This window comes from Thamnophis sirtalis, unplaced genomic scaffold, assembly GCF_051295495.1.
Source record: "Thamnophis sirtalis isolate CommonGarterSnake01/CBP01778 unplaced genomic scaffold, rThaSir2_p1.2 scaffold_8, whole genome shotgun sequence".
Classification (NCBI taxonomy): domain Eukaryota; kingdom Metazoa; phylum Chordata; class Lepidosauria; order Squamata; family Natricidae; genus Thamnophis; species Thamnophis sirtalis.
Window position 1 is genome coordinate 59,511,215 of NW_028261388.1, and position 20,548 is coordinate 59,531,762.

The following is a 20,548-nucleotide window of genomic DNA, read 5'->3' on the forward strand; positions in this document are numbered from 1 at the left end:
TTAAATATATATAAATAATTATATTTTAAATAATTAATACCTTTTCTTTGTAGATCAGCAGACCTTGGATGATGTAGAGAAGTCTGTCAATGATGATATGAAGCGTATCATTCCTTGGCTTCAGCAGCTCAAGTTAGTAAAAACAATTCCAGGAAATGCACTTCTTTGTCATTATAAAAACAATTTCACTTTTAGAATAATTTTCTGATTCCTGCTTTGGCTGCCTTTTAGTAATTACAACAGGGAAGCTTTATTGTTTATTTGAAAGGACTGGATATATAGCTCCTAACATGTTATACGGCATAGATTTTTATTAGCAAAAATCAAGAAAAGTCACTTTTCTTTTGTTTAATATAATCTTGATTGGTCAACATGAATTGTGGTTAAAACCTTTTTTTATTCCTGAACACTATTGGAATCATTTAAAATATTGTCATACATGTGTATCTGAAACACAAACCTCTTGAGTGGAGTATTAGTAATGCACATTCATTTGCCAGTTTCAAATTGCTAATCTAGTAATTACTAGTGTAGTAATAATTCTGTTTATGAATCAAAACTCGCTAAGAAACAAAAGCAGAGAATAAATAAACTGATCTCACAGTGGAAAAGAGAATACAAATTTTCATCACAACCAGAAACAAGTTTGGTAGCTTTTCACCCTGTATAAGGTTACAGGCAAATTATCTTATTCCCACAACCCTTTATTTATCTATAAACAAATTGATAAGACTTTTCAATCCTGTTGTCAGCAAAAAGTTCATAAAGGATTGCCAGAACTTTACAAAAACATTTTTATTTTAATCTTGATCAAATAAACCAACTTCATATTCCTTCCTTTTACTTCTGAAAATCTTAATCTTTAATTCATTCAAATATTATTGTAGGATTTGATTCATTACTAGGGTTTTTTGAACTCTTTTGTAAATTTAGTAAAAAGACATTATCCAGGTCATTATCTTGGTATCCCTTTAATTTTTAAAACCTCAGTTAGCTTCTTTTTGAATATCCAGTAAAAATTCTTTATTCAGATCATTATCTTGACCATCCACTTTTATTTGCACTTTAAATGCCTTCTCTATCTTTTAATCCACACTTTTAAAAATCCATTATTTCTGATTTTACAGTTTCACATCTGTTATCTCTTCATTAGCATCTTTGGACAGAGTTTGTCCATACAAGCAATCATCATTACTGATATTGTTGATATTGTGGTTACTAATTTCTGGTCTCATTTTTTGAAGATCTTTCACATTTCAAATATTACAGCATATTGTATCATTTTATAAATTCCAATACTAATAAAAAACACTTTTCTTTTTTCTTTCTTTTGTTTCCTCTAGTATCCAATTGAAATAGCAAAGTGTCTAATCTTTGTTATGACCTACCTACAAAAAATAATTCTGGTTCCTACTATATTTTATATAGTTAGTTACAAAATCCAAGAAGGTTTTTTTCAATATTCCAAATTTGTCTCGCCCTTAATTTGTTTATAACTTTCTTAGTTCAAGTTTATTTATTTATTCTGCCATTTATTTTAAATTCTTTAAGTTCTTAAACTTACAGTCAGTTTTTCTTTTGTTCAGAAATAAAGGTAGATACACCAGATCAGAATTGCTGTTTCAAAGACTATAGTAGCTTTAAGATACTTAGATAAGTAATTTCTGAAGGTGATCAGAAAGCAAGGTTAGTGAGCCAACGTCGCGACGACACATCGCATGGACCCGACAGTCCGGGTCCGTCAATGAAACTTTAGTCTTTGGACAGTCCGGTAGGACCTAAACCGTCCCGAAGAGACAGGGAAGCCAAAGCCTTGCTGGTCACAGGGACATCGCAAAGTCCCTGTTTGACCCAAGGGTACAAACAGGCAGCCCCCAGGCTGGCATAGTCGGAGATGGCTCCTGAAGGAAGAGACGAAGCGAAAGCATTCCATTTGGTGAGGTTTTTTTTTTCTTTTTTCTACTTTCAGAAGATCTGTGTTAAGAAACTTTTTTTTCTTAAAAAAATAATAATAACTAGTCCTCAAAGTAAGAATAGAGCGCCGAATTTGACACTTATTGGACTGCTATTAGAAGATTTCCTGCTGTAGTTAGTAACGATGTTTTGTGGATTGAAGTAATTGCAACATTTCCTGTCTCCCTGCTTGTAGTCTATGGACTGATCTTTTTTTTCTATTTTTTCCTTTTTAGTAGCCTAATTATTATTATTTTGTTTGCTAAATTAAACTTCTCTTCAACAAATTTTTCCCTCTATTGGTTAAAACTATATGAAAGATATTTAAGGGAAAGCAAAAAATAACAATTGACTAATTATTGAATCTGCCACCTGGAAGCCAAAGTCTGAACTTTGTTTCTGTTTTGGATACAATGTATCCTTTGTTTTGCTTCACTTGTTTTCACTAACCTTGCAATGGAAGGATTTGGAATTTGCTTATAAAACTTGATAAGACTTAAAGCATGAAACCTGTTTTGTTAGTGCTTCTGGTAAATATTTTGGCAAGAGAAGGAAAAGACAAGTAAGAATTAACCCCCCCCCCCTATTTTAAAAACTTTGAAAGAACTGGTGTTTAAGATTCAAAGTAAATACAGAAACATTTCCTAAAATTTTGACAGGCTAGAGTGGCAGATTCCTTTTCCTATTTTTTTTCCTTTATATTTCTTTGCATTTTGAAAAATGGATCAACATTCAGAGGAAGAAAATCTAATAATCCAAAACATCCTGGCTGGACTTCAAAATATTGCAGAAGGACTTAAGAGATTTGACAAGAAATGGGACAGTTTATGGGGTGCTACAGTTAAAGAGGAGGGGATTGGAGCCCCAGAGACCAAAGAAGAGAATGGAAACACAGATAATAAAGATAAGATGTCAGATGAATCCATCAATGGACCAAATACAAGCAAAAGTGAAAAGAAGGGAAGCTGGAAAAGTGTTTTTGACAACTTGGAGCCTTTCTTTCAACTTCAAGATGCAGGAGGGGGAAAAAAAGAGTGAAAAAGGTGGAACTAAGAAGACAAATATATCGAACATTGTTATGTCATCGGCAGCTGGAGCGTGTTTTCAGTAATGCCGCCTGGTTTTATTTTATTTTATCAATTTTTAGTACTCCTACCCGATTCTTTTTCATCTAATTAACATTTTTTGATGGAGATAACAGCGCAGAACATAATACAAACAAAAACTTTTGTTGCTGCCGAAGAATTAAATAAGCATGGGAAAAAGAAAGAAACGCCATGGCACCAGCCCAGGATCTCTTCCTTCAGTGAAGACAGCAAAACAACCACGAATTGAGGAGCTCTTTGTTGGCAAGAGATCTGTAAGTAAAACTAACCCCAGCCCCAACAATCTGGAGAGATTGGAACAGGACTGGCAAAAAGATATGGCAAATCAGCATTTACTAGACTTCTCCAATCGGGTGGAGGGGGAACAAAATGTCTGCCAGATTTTATCACACACAACTAGCCCAACAACTTCCTTTATTGAGTCTAAGTTAATTCAGAGTATGGAGAGTTTACCCTGGGAAAATTCAACCGAGTTTATGGCAAAGCAATGCCTTCTCACAGCGCAAACGGTGGTCTCAATATTTGAACAATTAATTGCCATCCAACATGATGTAGAGTCACTGAAAAAAGATTTAGCTGTTTTTCTTCAAATGCAATATCGGGTCCCAAGAACTCCCACTAAAGCTCAGGCAGAAGATTTGATTAACTCCCACTCGCAGGATAAGGGAAAGGAAATAGAACAAAGAGCCAGAAAAACAGTTAAAGAGACAGATAAAAGGAGACAGCCCTCTCAAAAAAACAGTCCCCCCCCCAGACAAGGTATCGAGAGGAAAAGGTATCAAAAAAGAAGAAATCAGGAAAGAATCCCTCCCTCAATCACAACAATCACATAGCTTGCTACAAACACAAAGGATAGCTTTTAGAATCCATTTGAACAGACTTAATTATGGACGTTGGAATTCCAGAAGTGCGATATTAAATTCCCTAAGCCAGCTTCTTCACTGTCACAGGGGCATGATTGATCTCCGTGCTGTGGAGTGGTTACCTGAGGCCCCAAATTGGAAGCGGATCCTTCTGTCTTTCAAACAGTCCACCATACCTCAGATGTTATTCAAGATGAAGGCATTTTTAGCCTCCTTCCAAATCTTTCCCATCAGAGTCTTTGCTGAGGAAAGGGTTATCCCTTTAATAACTAACATGCGAGCCTTCAAGGTGAATGACACCACCTCATTTTCAACCTTGGAAAAGAAAGCGAATGATAGTGGGAGTCAACCAATCTTGCACAGAGAGACATTTAACAGCACAGAAGCTGGCCTTATTAACGCTTTTGGTGCTCTCCCAAGGAAAGAACTGGATACAGCAGAGCCACTTATAGACCTGGTTTCCACAATAATTGAGCCTTTCACTTCCCCTCCAGAGAACAAGAGATTGCATGAATTTAAGATCATAGAAAATAGAAGCCAAGATCCAAAGGGAGTATTAGAGACCTCAGAAAAGATGGAGATGATTTCATCCCTGTGTGAAAATTCCATGACACCTTCATCATCGCCAGCTCCAAACCAAGATACTGAGAGTCAATTCATGAAAGAGCCATTGCAAAAAATGAAAGAAGACCTAGTGACGCCTTGCCCTGCAGCCGGAGAGGAGGCTTCGGAGTGGCGGGCTCTGCTGGCTGGTGCTGGAGCCTCCTGCCCTGAACGGGTTTCTCGGGAGACTGCATATGATCTGGACGGGTCCTCCTTATTTTTGGAGAAGACCAGTTCAGTGTGCGATGATACCTCAATCCATGAAAACTACATCAAAGTATCATCAGATCCCCAAGAATTGTATCTGACTCAAAGAAGTGCAGAAAAGATTTTTTTGGAACTGAAGCAACTGTACAACCTTTGAAACTTTTTTTTTGTTGTTGCTTGAAACTTAAACAATACTGTCATGAATAAGAAGTAGGACATAGATATGCAGCCATCATTGTCCAACACTGTTGGATCCACCAATGTGTTCTCCAAGGAGGATTCATAAGTAGAGATCATGCCGACCCCCCAACCTTCCCCATGCAATAATGCGGTTGATCATATTAAGAAAGCTGAAAAGCACATTTGCAATGCTAAATTTTACTAACTTCTACTCTCAGATCCCACAGCAACATATCAGAAAGAGCTACAGTATGTAGCCTTATGAAATAAATTCCTAAGGACATAAAAGACCGCTTCTATAGAGAAAACACTCCAGGAGTTCTTCCTTCTAAAAATACACAGATCAAACAATTCAGATAATCCCATTATTTCAAGCTTGGAACCTTAATAGCTGCAATATCTGAATTTATGAACTTAAACCTTATACTACCAGCACCGTCTACATAAGAGACACCACAATCTTCCTAAGAAAACTGAAATTCTTTGGCAATCTTCTTGGCAACACTATTTTAGTTATCATGGATATTGAAACTCTATATACAACCGTCATTTGCAAACATGGGCTTCAAGCCATCAGGAGCAGCATCAGTGATGACCATTTCCCACGGAAGAGAGCATTGCAGACGATGACATCTACAGTGGCTTATCAAATCAAATTGAATTACTTATGAGCAGCGGTTGTCTGGAGTAGAAGAGGGTGATTTCATGACGTTTCCCTTTTCCAGAGAGATTTTGCCAGCCGGAATTTACTTTCTAACTGCCAATCTCACCATTGTGCCATCTTTGTTCCTTCAGAGACACGTAATATGCCATGAATTTTCACCAGCAATAGTTTGTATTTCTTTTTATCTATTTAACTGTAACATTTAAATAAATTTTTAAAAAAAGACAAAAAAAAGACAAATATATCCAGAAACAAGTTAAATAACCAAAGTTAAGCCTACGTTAATAACAATTAAAGAGCAATGAAACTACATGAGAGATCCTTTAAGCTACAGAGTGCGGCAAGAAATGTTAATAGAATAATAGAAATGACACAACTGCTGGCGAGAGAGAAAGGATTATTTTGCTACTGGAAAGACACTGGCTGATAATGCCAATTGATGATAAAAATTAGCTAATTTTTGATGGTTAATAAGTAGGGATTTTAGTATTTTGTAGACTCTTATAGATTATCATTGAATATTTATTCGTATATATATATATATATATATATCATGATATTAACAAGGATAACCTTAATTAGGATAAATAACCAGGCTGCAAATTGCAACTGAGATTTGGTGAAATGATAAAGCCTATAAATGTGTGTTTTACACCTTATTATGAAGCTATAAATAATTTGGATTAGAATAAGAGGTGATGTGACGTAAATAGCAAACAATTGTTTTCTTTTTTTTTCTTCGCTGTCTTTTTCTAATTAAAATAATAAAAGGGAATGTTAATGTATACCTTGGAGATTATCAACTAGAAATTTTAATTTGGATTAGAAATGGCAAACAATTGTTCCCCCCCCCCCTGTCTTTTAACTATAAAAACAAAAGGGAAGGTTAACATATACTTTGGTGATTATCAACTAGAAATGTCAACTTTTTTCTTTTTCTCTTTAGCTTGTCTTAGATTTTAAATGGTCATTTTGTTAACACATATTAATAGATTGTTGTTTAGAGATTGTTGCTTTTTGCGTCTGTGGAGAGAAGAGAAGAGAAAAATGTAAATAACCCCAGTTAACTATAATAATAATAAAGATACGTTAGAGAGAGGAAATGTTAGATGTCCTACTAATTGGCTTCTTTTTTCTTAGAATATGTTATAAAGATATAAGACATGGCAGATTGACTGAAACTGGGGGAAGGGGAAAAATGCCAGCAGGTGGCTGTGTTTTTGAAATCTTAACTAAATGAAAATGGTGGTATGGTAATAGTAAAATATATAAATTTTTAACATATACAATTTAAACTGAATGGAATATATTTGATTGTGGACAGAACACACAAAATGTACTTATGACCAATGGATACGCTTTCTGCAAGATGTAATGAAAGATGATGCTTTTCTTTTTGTGTTTTTTCTGTCATAAAACTAATAAAAAAATTTATTTTTAAAAAAAGAAAGCAAGGTTAGTAAACTCCGTGTTCTTTAAAAGGCTTTGCTGCAGTTGTCAGCTTGATGACTGATTCTCTCATCTCCCAGTGTTCAGACCTATAGAAGATTGTCGTCCTGGAATATTCTCACAAGGCTCTCCTATCTGGAGCACATGTGAGCAATCTCATTTCCCCTCTTTGTCCAGAGAGGTTCCAAAGAACTGGTTGTTTGCTCACTGTCCTGTAGATATGTCTAGCTCATCATGCCTTAGAAGTTGCAGCCAGACTTCATTAACAAATTAACATATTAATTTACTTTTACATGTATTTTTATGCACATATGTACACACACCCACACACATGAGTATATGTATACTCAATGTGTGTGTCTTTTGCGTGTATGTAAGCCTGTTTGGTATAGTGGCTAGAGTGATAGAACTCAGGAGAATGCGAGTTCTAGGCCTCCCTTAGGCATGAAAACCAGCTGGGGGACTTGGTCTGGTCACTCTGTCTCAGCCCAACTTACCTCACAGGGTTGTAGGGAAAATGGAAGTCAAGAATATAGGTATGTTTGCCACCTTGAGTTACATATGAAAAGATGGGATAAAAATGCCATCATTCTTCTCTTGGATGTGTATCTAAATACAAGAATTTGTACAGTGGTTTTTGAAAATGTTGCTTTTTAGCTGGAAGTTCTTACTATATCTGCATAGTTGAAGCCAAGACTACAGAATAAATGGGCTTTGTTCTAATGAATACCACCAATGTCCTGTTTGTTTGTGTTCACTTCAGGTTTTGGCTTGGGCAGCAGCGTTGCAAACAATCAATAAAACATTTGCCTACAGTAAGCAGTGAAACATTGCAGCTAGTTAATCATGCTACTCATCCTGTGGGAAATCTTTCCAGCCACAAACTTTTTATCAAGCTTACCCGACTTCCACAGTATTACATTGTAAGTAAATGAGATTTCAACATAAGAATGTGGTCTTTCTAATTTTTTGTAATATGAAGAATGTATTATGATAGGATCAGTTTGATGGCTATCCTCATGCTTAATTTGATTAAATAGTTGTTCCATTAAAATGCAGACAGAAAGTTAACTAGCCACTTGGAAGGAAGGCAACTAGGAAACAAAGAGAACTTAGATTAAGAGAAAAAGAGATTGCACAAATGGAAATGGTAAAAAGGAAAGAAAAATGATGTAATCCAGTGCTTTCCAAACCTGGAAAAATTGTTCAAAATTGGGTAAATATGAATTTTCTTTGAATAACAACATATAAAGCCATTATCCAACCATAATAGGATAATTCAAATTGACTTAAATATTTTACTTTTTCTGCTAAGCAGTGTGGGGTAACGAAAATGTTTTAGAAGCATTGATGTAACTAGTAAATATAAAGCAAAAGAAAGGTAATAATGTGGCACCACCTTCTTATTCTTATTCTTATTTCTTTTTTCCTGTACGCTGCTTGGAGAGTCCAAGCATGGGTTAAATTCTGCCTGACTGCCCTGGATTGAATTGAAAGCTCTTTAGCCATGTCTCCTCTTCCGGCTCCTCAGATTTTTTCAATTCAGCCTAGCCCAAGGACATGTTTTAAGTGGTTCCAGAATATCAACAGAAATTTAACCTTAACTTGGACTTTCCAACCGAATTCTTCTTCATTCTGCAAAGAAATAAGGTCTGGCTTTCAGTTGTTGTATTTGAGTCTATTGCTGCTATTTGCTGCCGGCGCTTATCCTGGGCTTCTCTGGGTGCGCGCTGTCCCTTTAAATTGCTGGGTGATGCGAGCCGGCTTGGGAGCCGCCGTGATTGCCCTTTATTTTCACGCAGCGGTCAACGGCGTGAGGGCCCAGCCGCTTACAATATACCTGAGCATTTGACACGACAGTCATTGGTGCGAGGACCCATCCGTTCGCGCCATCGCTTTGCAGATTTTAATTTTGGCGCCATTTTTCCAGCAGTTAGTCATCATAGTGGCCATTTTGGTTAAGGGAAAAATTTCCAGTGGTCATTTTGTTTGCAGTTTTGCTGCATTTTTCCCTTCCATTAATGAGCCAGCATTGGAGAGTGGTGGCAGCATGACTTGTTCTGTCCGGAAATCCGGCGGTCAGTCACTCCCCCCCCCCACTGATTGTTAATTGATCATTAACAGCGAGGTGTTGGTCCTTGCCTTAGGCCTCCCTCCAGCTGTTAAACCTGCAGGCACTGGGAGGTTGGATATCACCCCAGAGGTTTCCTCGTGGCAGCACCGGCCTAATTACTCATTTCAACCATCAATCTTCACGACTCTGAATCAGCAGCTGCAGCTACCCTCACATCCCCAACTGTGTTCCAGCTGGTGAGTGGTGCACAGACTACCCTTACTCACAGCATAATAGCAGACAACACTAATCAAGAGGCAATGCAGCCAGGGCCCTCTAGCAGCAGGAGCCTTACCAGACAGGCTAGCAAAGCAGTCTCAGAGGCCCTCAGCAGACAGAGCCAGGCTGGGGGAAATAAAGGAACAAAGCCCCAAGACCAAGTTGCCCCCAGCTGCCAAAAAGCACCGGAGAAACAACCTGAACAAGCCCAGCAACATCCGGTGGCTAGTTCTCCAATTCCTGCAGTGGAATCACCACAGGCCCCAGCTCCTACTAATCAGGACCCACCATGATCGGAGAGTGAGGATGAGGGCCAGGAATTTTCATCAGATGACTACTCTGAGTCAGCTAATTCCCCTAGACCATTTATGGGAGATAATGCTGATGTGTTTCATTGCTCATTAGAAGCAGAGTCTCCACAACATCCTCTGCCCCGCTGGGCCGCTAAGCGTAGCCAGCCTGTAGAAGACCAAGGGCCGGCCCTCTCTTTGGAAATGCAGGATGTTATAACCAAGGCCATATCCCAGGGCATTTCAGAGGGTCTCAAACAATGTGCCAAGTGACGTTGCAGGGCCAGGTCTTCTTCCTCTAAGGCTGTTCCTTCAGAGGCTCCCCAGGGACCCGCCTCTCCCTATTCCTCGCTGGACAGAAAGGATTCAGCTGTAGATGAGGAAATCCTTCCAGAGCAGGAGTTCTCTGGGGACGAAGGAGCTGTCACGGATAAACCAGTCTTCACTGGGTTGTTTAAACATGCTTTGTTCAAGACAATCTGGAGCAAGGCCAAAACAGCCATCCATATGGGAGTAACTGCCACCGATCCAGTGACAGTACACACGTCGACCCTAGCAAAGATCTTTTTGAGGAACCAGTTGTTCCCCAGGAGATTGTGCCAGTTTCTAAGTTATTTTTGAACGTAGTGCAGTGACATTGGGTTCAACCGGGCACACTAGCCATGCCTGGTAGCAATGATAAAAAGCATTATACGGTGGATGCCTCCCTGGAGGACTTACTAAAATTGCCTCACGTGGATCCTCCAGTTCAAGCCCTTACATCCTTTTCAGTCTTGCCCCTGACCTTTTAGAGTGCTTGAAGGCAGAGGACAAGAGATCAGAAAGGGCATGTCACAAGACCCATCAGGCGGCTGCCTGGGCCATTAAGACGGCCACTTCAGCGTCCTTTATGTCCAGGGCCTCTCTCCTCTGGCTAAGACAGATATCTGCCAAGCTTCCGACAGGTGACAACAAACTGAGGCAGGAGTTCAATAAGGTCTTAGCAGCAGCAGAATACACTGTGGATGCCACCCTCAACTCCGCTAAGTTCACCTCCAGGGCCCTAGCCTCAAATGTCACCACCAGGCAGCTCTTGTGGCTTCGCCACTGGAACGCTGACATGAGGTCCAAGTGGAAGTTGGCCTCTGCCCCCTTTAAAGGAGGGAAGCTGTTCAGGGAGGCCTTGGACCCTGTCCTAGTCGAAAACAAGGACAAAAAGAAAGTTATGCCATCCGTCACCAAGAAAACAGAGCACAAAGGTTCTGGTTATTTTAGAAAGCAATACCACCGCCCGTACAGTCAGGGACCAGACCGGTCACAAGATCATCAACCCTTTCGAGACAAGGCCAGACAGCAATCCTTTTCTAAGGGGCCCTTTCGTGGTGGATCAGGTTATAGGGCTTTCCATCGCTATAAGTGACAGCCAGCTGATGCTCCCATGCAGGGAGCATGATGCTGATGCTCCCCTGATGCGGTGACTGCGCTTATTTCAGGACTGGTGGGAGCAGACCACATCAGACCAGTGGGTACTTCAAACAATCCGCCTGGATCTGACTCTAGAATTTATTTCCCCCCTCTCCCCGCCACTTCATTTGCTGTCCCACTCCCTCCTCCCCAGCCAAATGGTCCCTAATGGAGCAAGAGATCCAGCACCTTTAGGAGATCAGGGCAATAGAACCAGTACCAGCAGGCCAAGAGGGGTCAAGTTTTTACTCGATCCTGTTCCTTGTCCCAAAGAACTCCAGAGGGTAGAGGGGGATTAGACCTCAAAAGACTAAATTACAATCTAGTGTACAAATGCTTCAAAATGCAGTCTCTCCAGTTGATCTTGAGATGCATCAGGCCAAGGGATCTATTAACATCAATAGGTCTCAGAGAAGCGTATCTTCACATCCCTGTCCTCAAGGCCCACTGCAGGTTCCTGAGATTTTACTGTGCAGGAACGCATTATCAATACTGAGCGCTACCATTCGGCCTCTCATCAGCCCCCAGGACATTTACAAAAATTCTGGCAACTGTGGTAGCGTCCCTGAGGTCACATCCAGTGAGACTTCAAGCATACCTGGATGACATCATCATACAATCACCATCCTGCCAGCAAGCGGTCCGAGACCTCCAGATGACCATGAGAGCCCTGCAAGACCACAGTTTCTCCGTCAACATGGACAAAAGCCATGTCACTCCCACCACCAGGTTGCTGCATCTCGGTGCCATAATACACACTGTAAGTTGCCAGGTCTTTCTGTCGCAGGAGTGGATCTCCATCCTCAAACAACTGATCCTTCAGGTGAGAATCTCGCAGACTGCACCCATCATCCTGCTGTCAAAACTGCTGGGCAAGATGATCTACTGCCTATAGATAGTACCGTGGGTGAGACTACATTCACAACAATTGCAATGGTGCCAACCAAAGGGTCAAGAAGAGCAACTCCCCTTCCCCGATCCCGGTTCCCCTCAAGGTCCAGCAGTCCCTGAAGTGGTGGGATTCTCCTGCTCTGACTAAGGGCAGTCTCTTCCACGAGCCGGATTGCCTAACCATCACCATGGATGTCAGCCTTTTCGGATGGGGGGTGTTAGGAATGTAATCTAACAGTTGGGTTGGCAATATATAAATCATATAACAATGTTGTACCTGTTTTTTTAAATCATACTGTAAAATGTGATTGGTTGCTGTTTTCCTCAATCGGCCATAAGAGGGAGCCAGAATGACTGTTAGCTCTCTGTTAGATGCTGGGCTGATCTGATCTGAGTATGTTTGGAAGCTAGCTGTTAGAAAGTGCTGTGAGCTATTGAAAGTTTTGCAACTGCTAGCAAACTTTGAGTACCGAACTGTTTGTATGTTTATGGATTATGTTATTTGGATTATCCCTTAACTGAAAGACATTGATGACTTACTGTCTTAACCGTGTATGACTTGGACTGTTTGATGGACTCTGATATCACGAAAGTAAAAGCCTACTTAAACTGCAGTGTCTCTGTATGCTGGTTTATATGTTCTCTAACAACACTCTCACAACATTTCTCTGAACGCACTCGCTCTCCCAACGGGGAGCTTATCTAACAGGGGGCATATCAGGACAATCAGGTCACCCAAGGCAGGTGGTCCAACAACGATCTCAAGCACAGCATAAATTGGCTAAAGTTAAAGGCGGCAAGACTAGCTCTCCTTCACTTTCAGATGACCATCCAAGGCCAGCACATGATGCTGTTAACGGACAATGTAGCCACCAAGGCACATGTCAATTGCCGGGGGAACTCACTCCAAGTCCCTGATGGCGGAGGCAGAGCACCTGGGGAAGTGGGCGGAGAAGCATCTATCGTCTCTTTGAGCAGAGCACATCTCTGGGGTGAGCAATGTCCAAGCGAATTGGTTGAGCAGGGCCACAATTGATCACTCAGAGTGGTGCCTGCACCCGGACCTCTTCCTCAAAATCACACAGAGGTTCGGCCGCTCTTCAGTCGAACTGTTCGCCACCCCAGAGAACACTCATCTCCCTTGCTTCTCCAGGTACAAGTCTCCAAGAGCAGAGGGAGTCAACGCCATTTTTTGCTGCTGGCCATCCGGCCTACTCTATGCATTTCCACCATTGCCTCTCCTTCCCAGCGTCATCCGCAAGATTGTCACAGAACAGGTGGAGGTAGTTCTTGTAGCACCATTCTGGCCCAGATGGGCGTGGTTTGCCGACCTCGTGAGCCTCTCCCGTGGAGGATATAGCAATAGCAATATAGCAATAGCAGTAGACTTATATACCGCTTCATAGGCCTTTCAGGCCTCTCTAAGCGGTTTACAGAGAGTCAGCATATTGCCCCCAACAATCTGGGTCCTCATTTTACCCACCTCGGAAGGATGGAAGGCTGAGTCAACCCTGAGCCGGTGAGATTTGAACCGCTGACCTGCTGATCTAGCAGTAGCCTGCAGTGCTGCATTTTAACCACTGCGCCACCTTGGCTCTTAGGGAGGTCTCTCTCAGCCAGGGGGCTCTCTCACATCTGGAGCCCCAATGGTTTCAGGTGGCCATCTGGCACTTGAGAGGGACCTCCTAGAGAAGGACAGGCCAAGGTCATCCAAACCATCCAGGCTGCACGTCGATTATCAACTATTAGAATTTACGAGGCCACCTGTCCGGCATTCGCAAAATGGTGCGTACCTAGGCAGATAAACCCCACTTGCTCCTCTATACCGCAAATTTTGGACTTTTTGCAAGATGGATTGGACCAGGGGCTGGTAGCAAACATGTTCCATCACCAAGTGGCGGCACTGTCTACCATCCTCGCTCCCAGTCACCATCTATCCCTAGCACATCATTCCAAGGTTTGCAGCTTCCTGAATGGAGCCTCCAACTTGCGGCCCCCGGTCGTTCATCGATATCTGACCTGGGACTTGAATGTGGTACTCCGGGCTCTGGTTGAGTCTCCATTTGAGCCCATTCGAACCTGTGACCTGAAGCACCTAACTTTCAAGACAGTATTCCTGACCACGATCACCTCGGCACCTAGGATTTCAGAGATAGCGGCCTTGTCAGTCAGAGAGGACTTGTGTGTCATACATCCAGACAGGGTCGCTCTCTGCTTAGATCCTTTGTTTCTCCCGAAGGTTAACTCTTGGTTTCATCGGAGCCAGGAAGTCATTTTTCCGGACTTTTGTCCTCACCCAAGACATCCTACGGAGCGCAGATGGCACAAACTGGCTGTGCATCGAACCATTCGCAAATACATCAAGCGCTCTGAGGCGTTCAGGCGATTGGAATCGTTTTTCGTTTCCTTTCAACCTGCTACCATGGGGCACAAAGTCACCTCCGCCACCATCGGCCAATGGTTGTGTGCTTGCATCACCCTTACCTATCAGCTCCAGTCTAAGCAAGTACCACACCGAATCACAGCCCACTCTACAAGAAGTGCTGCGTCCACAGTAGCCTGGGCAACCCAAGCATCCATAGAAGAGATCTGCAGAGCAACTACGTGGGCCTCACCATCCTAATTTGTTAGAGCTTACAAATTGGACAAGTTTGCGTCAGCGGAAACAGCGTTTGGGAGATGGGTCCTTCAGGATATCCATGCCTCTGGAGAGACCACCAAATCACGTTCTTCCCACCTTAGTGACATTTAGCTTGGGTATGTCCCATGCTTGGTCTCTCCAAGCAATGTACAGGGAAATGACAATTTGTTTACCTGAAGGGTCCTTTTCTGTATGCTGCAAGGAAAGTCCAACCCCACTCTGGGGTCTCTCTCACAGCTTCCATTTGTATCTGATTTGGACTTACTTGATGTGGATTTGTGACTTTCGTTTCCAAATTTGGCATGCAATCTATTTGACTTGAACTAATAACAGACTCAATGGAACCACCTTTGAACAGTGTTACAGGTCCACACCTTCATTGAAAAAATCTGAGGAGCCAGAAGAGGAGGCGTGGCTAAAGATCTTTCAATTCAGTCCAGGGCAGTCAGGCAGAATTTAACCCATGCTTGGACTCTCCTCGCAGCATACAGAAAAGGACCCTTCAGGTAAGCCAATGGTCAATTTCTTATTTTATCTTATTATCTTAAAATAATATGTTATAATCTAACTTATTTTATATATTATTTTTATATAAAATAGAATGTATGTATGTATGTATGTATGTATGTATGTATGTATGTATGTACAGTGGGGCAAAAAAGTATTTAGTCAGCCACCAATTGTGCAAGTTCTCCCACTTAAAAAGATGAGAGAGGCCTGTAATTGACATCATAGATAGACCTCAACTATGAGAGACAAAATGAGAAAACAAACACAGACAATCACATTGTCTGATTTGGAAAGAATTTTTTTGCAAATTATGGTGGAAAATAAGTATTTGGTCAATATCAAAAGTACATCTCAATACTTTGTTATATATCCTTTGTTAGCAATGACAGAAGTCAAATGTTGTCTGTAAGTCTTCACAAGGTTGGCACACACTATTGCTGGTATGTTGGCCCATTCCTCCATGCAGATCTCCTCTAGAGCAGTGATGTTTTGGGGTTGTCGCTGGGCAATATGGACTTTCAACTCCCTCCAAAGGTTTTCTATGGGGTTGAGATCTAGAGACCAGCTAGGCCATTCCAGGACCTTGAAATGCTTCTAACGAAGCCACTCCTTCATTACCCGGGCGGTGTGTTTGGGATCACTTGTCATGCTGAAAGACCCAGCCACGTTTCATCTTCAATGGCCTTGATGATGGAAGGAGGTTTGCACTCAAAATCTCACGATACATGGCCCCATTCATTCTTTCCTGTAAATGGATCAGTCGTCCTGGTCCCTTTGCAGAGAAACAGCCCCAAAGCATGATGTTGCCACCCCCGTGCTTCACAGTAGGTATGGTGTTCTTTGGATGCAACTCAGCATTCTCTCTCCTCCAAACACGATGAGTTGTGATTCTACCAAACAGTTCTACTTTGGTGTCATCTGACCATATGGCATTCTCCCAATCCTCTTCTGGATCATCCAAATGCTCTCTAGCAAATGTCAGACGGGCCCGGACATGTACTAGCTTAAGCAGGGGGACACGTCTGGCACTGCAGGATCTGAGTCCCTGGCGGCGTAGTGTGTTACTAATGGTAGCCTTTGTTACATTGGTCCCAGCTCTCTGCAGGTCATTCACTAGGTCCCCCCGTGTGGTTCTGGGATTTTTGCTCACCGTTCTTCTGATCATTTTGACCCCACGGGGTGAGATCTTGCGTGGAGCCCCAGATCGAGGGAGATTATCAGTGGTCTTGTATGTCTTCCATTTTCTAATTATTGCTCCCATAGTTGATTTCTTCACACCAAGCTGCTTGCCTATTGCAGCTTCAGTCTTCCCAGCCTGGTGCAGGTCTACAATTTTGTTTTTGGTGTCCTTCGACAGCTCTTTGGTCTTCACCATAGTGGAGTTTGGAGTGTGACTGTTTGAGGTTGTGGACAGGTGTCTTTTATACTGATAACAAGTTCAAACAGGTGCCATTAATACAGGTCATGAGTGGAGGACAGAGGAGCCACTTAAAGAAGAAGTTACAGGTCTGTGAGAGCCAGAAATCTTGCTTGTTTGTAGGCGACCAAATACTTATTTTCCACCATAATTTGCAAAACAATTCTTTCCAAATCAGACAACGTGATTGTCTGGATTTGTTTTCTCATTGTGTGTCTCATAGTTGAGGTTTACCTATGATGTCAATTACAGGCCTCTCTCATCTTTTTAAGTGGGAGAACTTGCACAATTGGTGGCTGACTACATTTTTGCCCCACTGTATGTTTGTTCCAGCATAACTCTGGAACGCCTCAAGCAATTTCGACCAAACTTGGTACACAGATGACTTACCCTCCAGAGACAAACACGGGGGGGGGGGAGACGGGGGGGGGAGACACCCCTGGTGTGTGTCTATGTGTGCGCCCCAGCATGACTCAGGAAAGCCTGGGCCTTTAAGGAGAGTGAGTGCGGCGTCCTAGAATGGCAATTATTCGTGATGTCATGGGAGTGGGAGGCCAGTAGAGTGGCCTTTGATTGAGTATGCCATGGCCTAAGCAGATCCTCCGCCCCCACCTCACTGCGGCAGCCCAATCTCGTAGGAAACAGCTTCAGTCTGTGTTCCAGGATCATCCTTTGCCCCAACTCAGGCCTAGGCTTCCCTCACACAGTAGGCCTGATTAGGGATCTAATCAGGGATTAGAGGGAGCCTGATTAGGCCAGTACAGAGGCCTTTGATTGATCATGCTTCCTCACATAGTAGGCCTTTAAAGCCTAGGCCTCCCTTATACAGTAAGCCTATGAAGGAGAGAAACAACTTAGAACTGAGGAAAAATTTCCTGACAGAACAATTAATCAGTGGAACAGCTTGCCTCCAGAAGTTGTGAATGCCCCAACACTGGAAGTCTTTAAGAAGATGTTGGATAGCTATTTGTCTGAAATGGTATTGGGTTTCCTGCCTAGGCAGGGAGTTGGACTAGAAGACCTCCAAGGTCCCTTCCAACTCTGCTATTGTATTGTATTGTATAAGGGAGCCTGATTAGGCCCGTATAGCAATAGACCTATGAAGGGAGCCTGATTAGGCCAGTTCAGAGGCCTTTGATACACTGCTCTCTCACACAGTTGGCCTTTAAGGCCTAGCCTCCTTCACACAGTAGGCCTATGAAGTGCCAGGAGTGTAGACAGGGCAGGAAAGATGAGCCCATGAGAGGGGGAAGGGAGAGGGCAGGGATGATGGGCATGGGAGTAGGGGGGAGAGGGCAGGGATGATAGGCATGGGAGGAGGGGGATGAAAGACCCCTCTCAATGATTTCCTGTCAGACAAACGCTTCGACGTCTATAAATACCTGGGCAATGCTGGGTCATCAGCTAGTTCTGTAATAAAGCCATGAGATGTTTTGAAGGTATATGTGTTTGACAGAACCCAACTTGCATCTTATGCTTTCTGTTCATGCAGTATTATTTTAAATAAAACCTTAATTGTCAATGATTTCTTTCTGTAAACAAATGAGAGACAGTATATCATAATCCTTTTCTACATCTGAGATACTAAACTATCATAGCAAATGACAAAGTTGTTAATATAACATTGAATCTCAGTATAAGTACTTCTTAATTTAATTATTTTGGTGAAAATGAGATTTTGAAGAATATTTATATCCCAAATTTTCTGACTGTTGCCAGTTAAATTCAGGTTTCGTCATGCTTACTGCTTTAATATAAAGGTGTTTGCAGCTTTTCATTATCTGTGTCTTTGAGCCACTGGATTTCTACAATAAAAAAAAGTTGTCTATAAAATGTCTATGTTCTTTGTTGAATGACGGGAGGATTCTACGGAAATATATATATATATATATATATATATATATATATGTGTGTGTGTGTGTGTGTGTGTGTGTGTGTATGTATATATATGTATATATATGTATATATATGTATATATATGTATATATATGTATATATATGTATATATAGATTTTTTTTTTTTAGATTTTATTGAAATTTGTAGGCCGCCCTTTTCCCTGAGGGGACTCAGGGCGGCTCACATAAAATCAGGGAAGGGGAAATGCAAACAGTAACATAGACACATATAATAAAAACAATAGGCAACATGCATTCATCATTCGGGAGGGGCAACTATCTTCATCCCCAGGCCTGACGGGCTAGCCAGTTCTTCAAGGCTGTGCGGAAGGCCTGGACGGTGGTGAGGGTACGAATCTCCACGGGGAGTTCGTTCCAAAGGGTCGGGGCTACTACTGAGAAGGCCCTCCTCCTTGTGGTTGCCAGCCGACACTGGCTGGCCGATGGAATACGGAGGAGGCCCAATCTGTGTGATCTAATTGGTCGCAGGGAGGTAATTGGCAGAAGGCGGTCTCTCAAGTATCCAGATCCACTACCATGCAGGGCTTTATGGGTGACTAATAGCACCTTGAAGCGCATCCGGAAATCGACAGGTAGCCAGCGCAGCTCGCGGAGGATAGGTGTAATGTGGGTGAACCGCGGTGCACCCACAATCGCTCGCGCGGCCGCGTTCTGTACCAGCTGAAGACGCCGGATGCTCTTCAAGGGCAGCCCCATGTAGAGCACATTGCAGTATTCCAGCCTAGAGGTCACAAGGGCCCGAGTGACTGTTGTGAGTGCCTCCCGATTCAGGTAGGGTCGCAACTGGCGCACCAGGCGAACCTGGGCGAATGCCCCCCTAGCCACAGCCGTCAAGTGATGGTCAAACGATAGCTGTGGATCTAGGAGGACTCCCAAGTTGCGAACCCTCTCTGAGAGGTATAGAATTTGACCCCCCAGCCTGAGAGATGGAATATTGGTGGAATCTTTGGGAGGGAAACACAACAGCCACTCGGTCTTTTCTGGGTTGAGCACAAGCTTGTTAGCCCTCATCCAGTCCATAACAGCCTCCAGGCCTCGGTTCATCACGTCTGCCGCTTCATTGAGTTGGCACGGGGCAGACAGATACAATTGAGTATCGTCCGCATATTGATGGTATCTGATCCCGTGCCTGCGGATGATCTCTCCCAGCGGTTTCATGTAGATGTTGAATAGTAGGGGGGATAAGACCGAGCCCTGAGGCACCCCATATGTTAGGGGCCTAGGGGACGATCTCTGCCCCCCCACTAACACCGACTGCGACCTGTCCGAGAGGTAGGAAGAGAACCACCGCAGCACGGTGCCTCCCACTCCCACCTCCCGCAGTCGTCGCAGAAGGATACCATGGTCGATGGTATCGAAAGCCGCTGAGAGGTCAAGGAGAACCAGGATGGAGGAGAATCCTCCATCTCTGGCTCTCCAGAGATCATCGGTCAATGCGACCAAAACGGTTTCTGTGCTGTAACCGGATCTGAAGCCTGACTGGAAGGGGTCAAGATAGTTTGCTTCCTCCAAGGACCGTTGGAGCTGAAAGGCCACCACCTTCTCAACAACCTTCCCGAGGAAGGGAAGGTTGGAGACTGGGCGATAGTTATTAAGAACAGCTGGATCCAAAGATGGCTTCTTTAGGAGGGGTCTCACCACCGCCGCTTTCAGTGTGGCGGGGAAGTTCCCCTCCCGAAGAGAGGCGGTCACAACCGCCTGGATCCAGCCTCGTGTCACCTCATTACTGTTAGTAACCAGCCATGAGGGACACGGATCCAGTACGCAGGTGGAGGCACTTACAGCCCTCATGGCCTTGTCCACATCCCCGGGGGTAACATCCTGAAACTCAACCCAGAGATGTTCCACCTGATCCTCTTGTGCCTCGGCTGGAACTGCGGGGATGGAGTCCAAGTCCGACCGAAACCGAGCAATTTTGTCCGCTAAGAATTGGGCATAATCCTCAGCTCTGCCCTGCAAGGGTTCCCCCGCTTCCCTTTTATTTAATAGGGAGCGGGTTATCTTAAACAGGGCGGCTGGGCGGGACTCAGCGGACGCAACCAAGGTGGCTATATGAGATCTTTTCGCTGCCCTAAGTGCCCT

The 20,548-nt window shown here is 43.1% G+C and overlaps 1 protein-coding gene across 3 annotated transcripts in view; it reads left to right on the plus strand.

The window, feature by feature from the left end:
* Positions 1–20,548, plus strand: part of MED14 (mediator complex subunit 14) — a 174,422-nt gene that overhangs the window by 60,940 nt on the left and 92,934 nt on the right. For all 3 annotated transcript variants that reach the window (XM_087721772.1, XM_087721773.1, XM_087721774.1), the window contains exons 12-13: positions 54–132; positions 7,789–7,948. In XM_087721772.1, the coding sequence (XP_087577898.1) occupies positions 54–132; positions 7,789–7,948 (239 nt within the window). The remainder of the gene's footprint in view (positions 1–53; positions 133–7,788; positions 7,949–20,548) is intronic.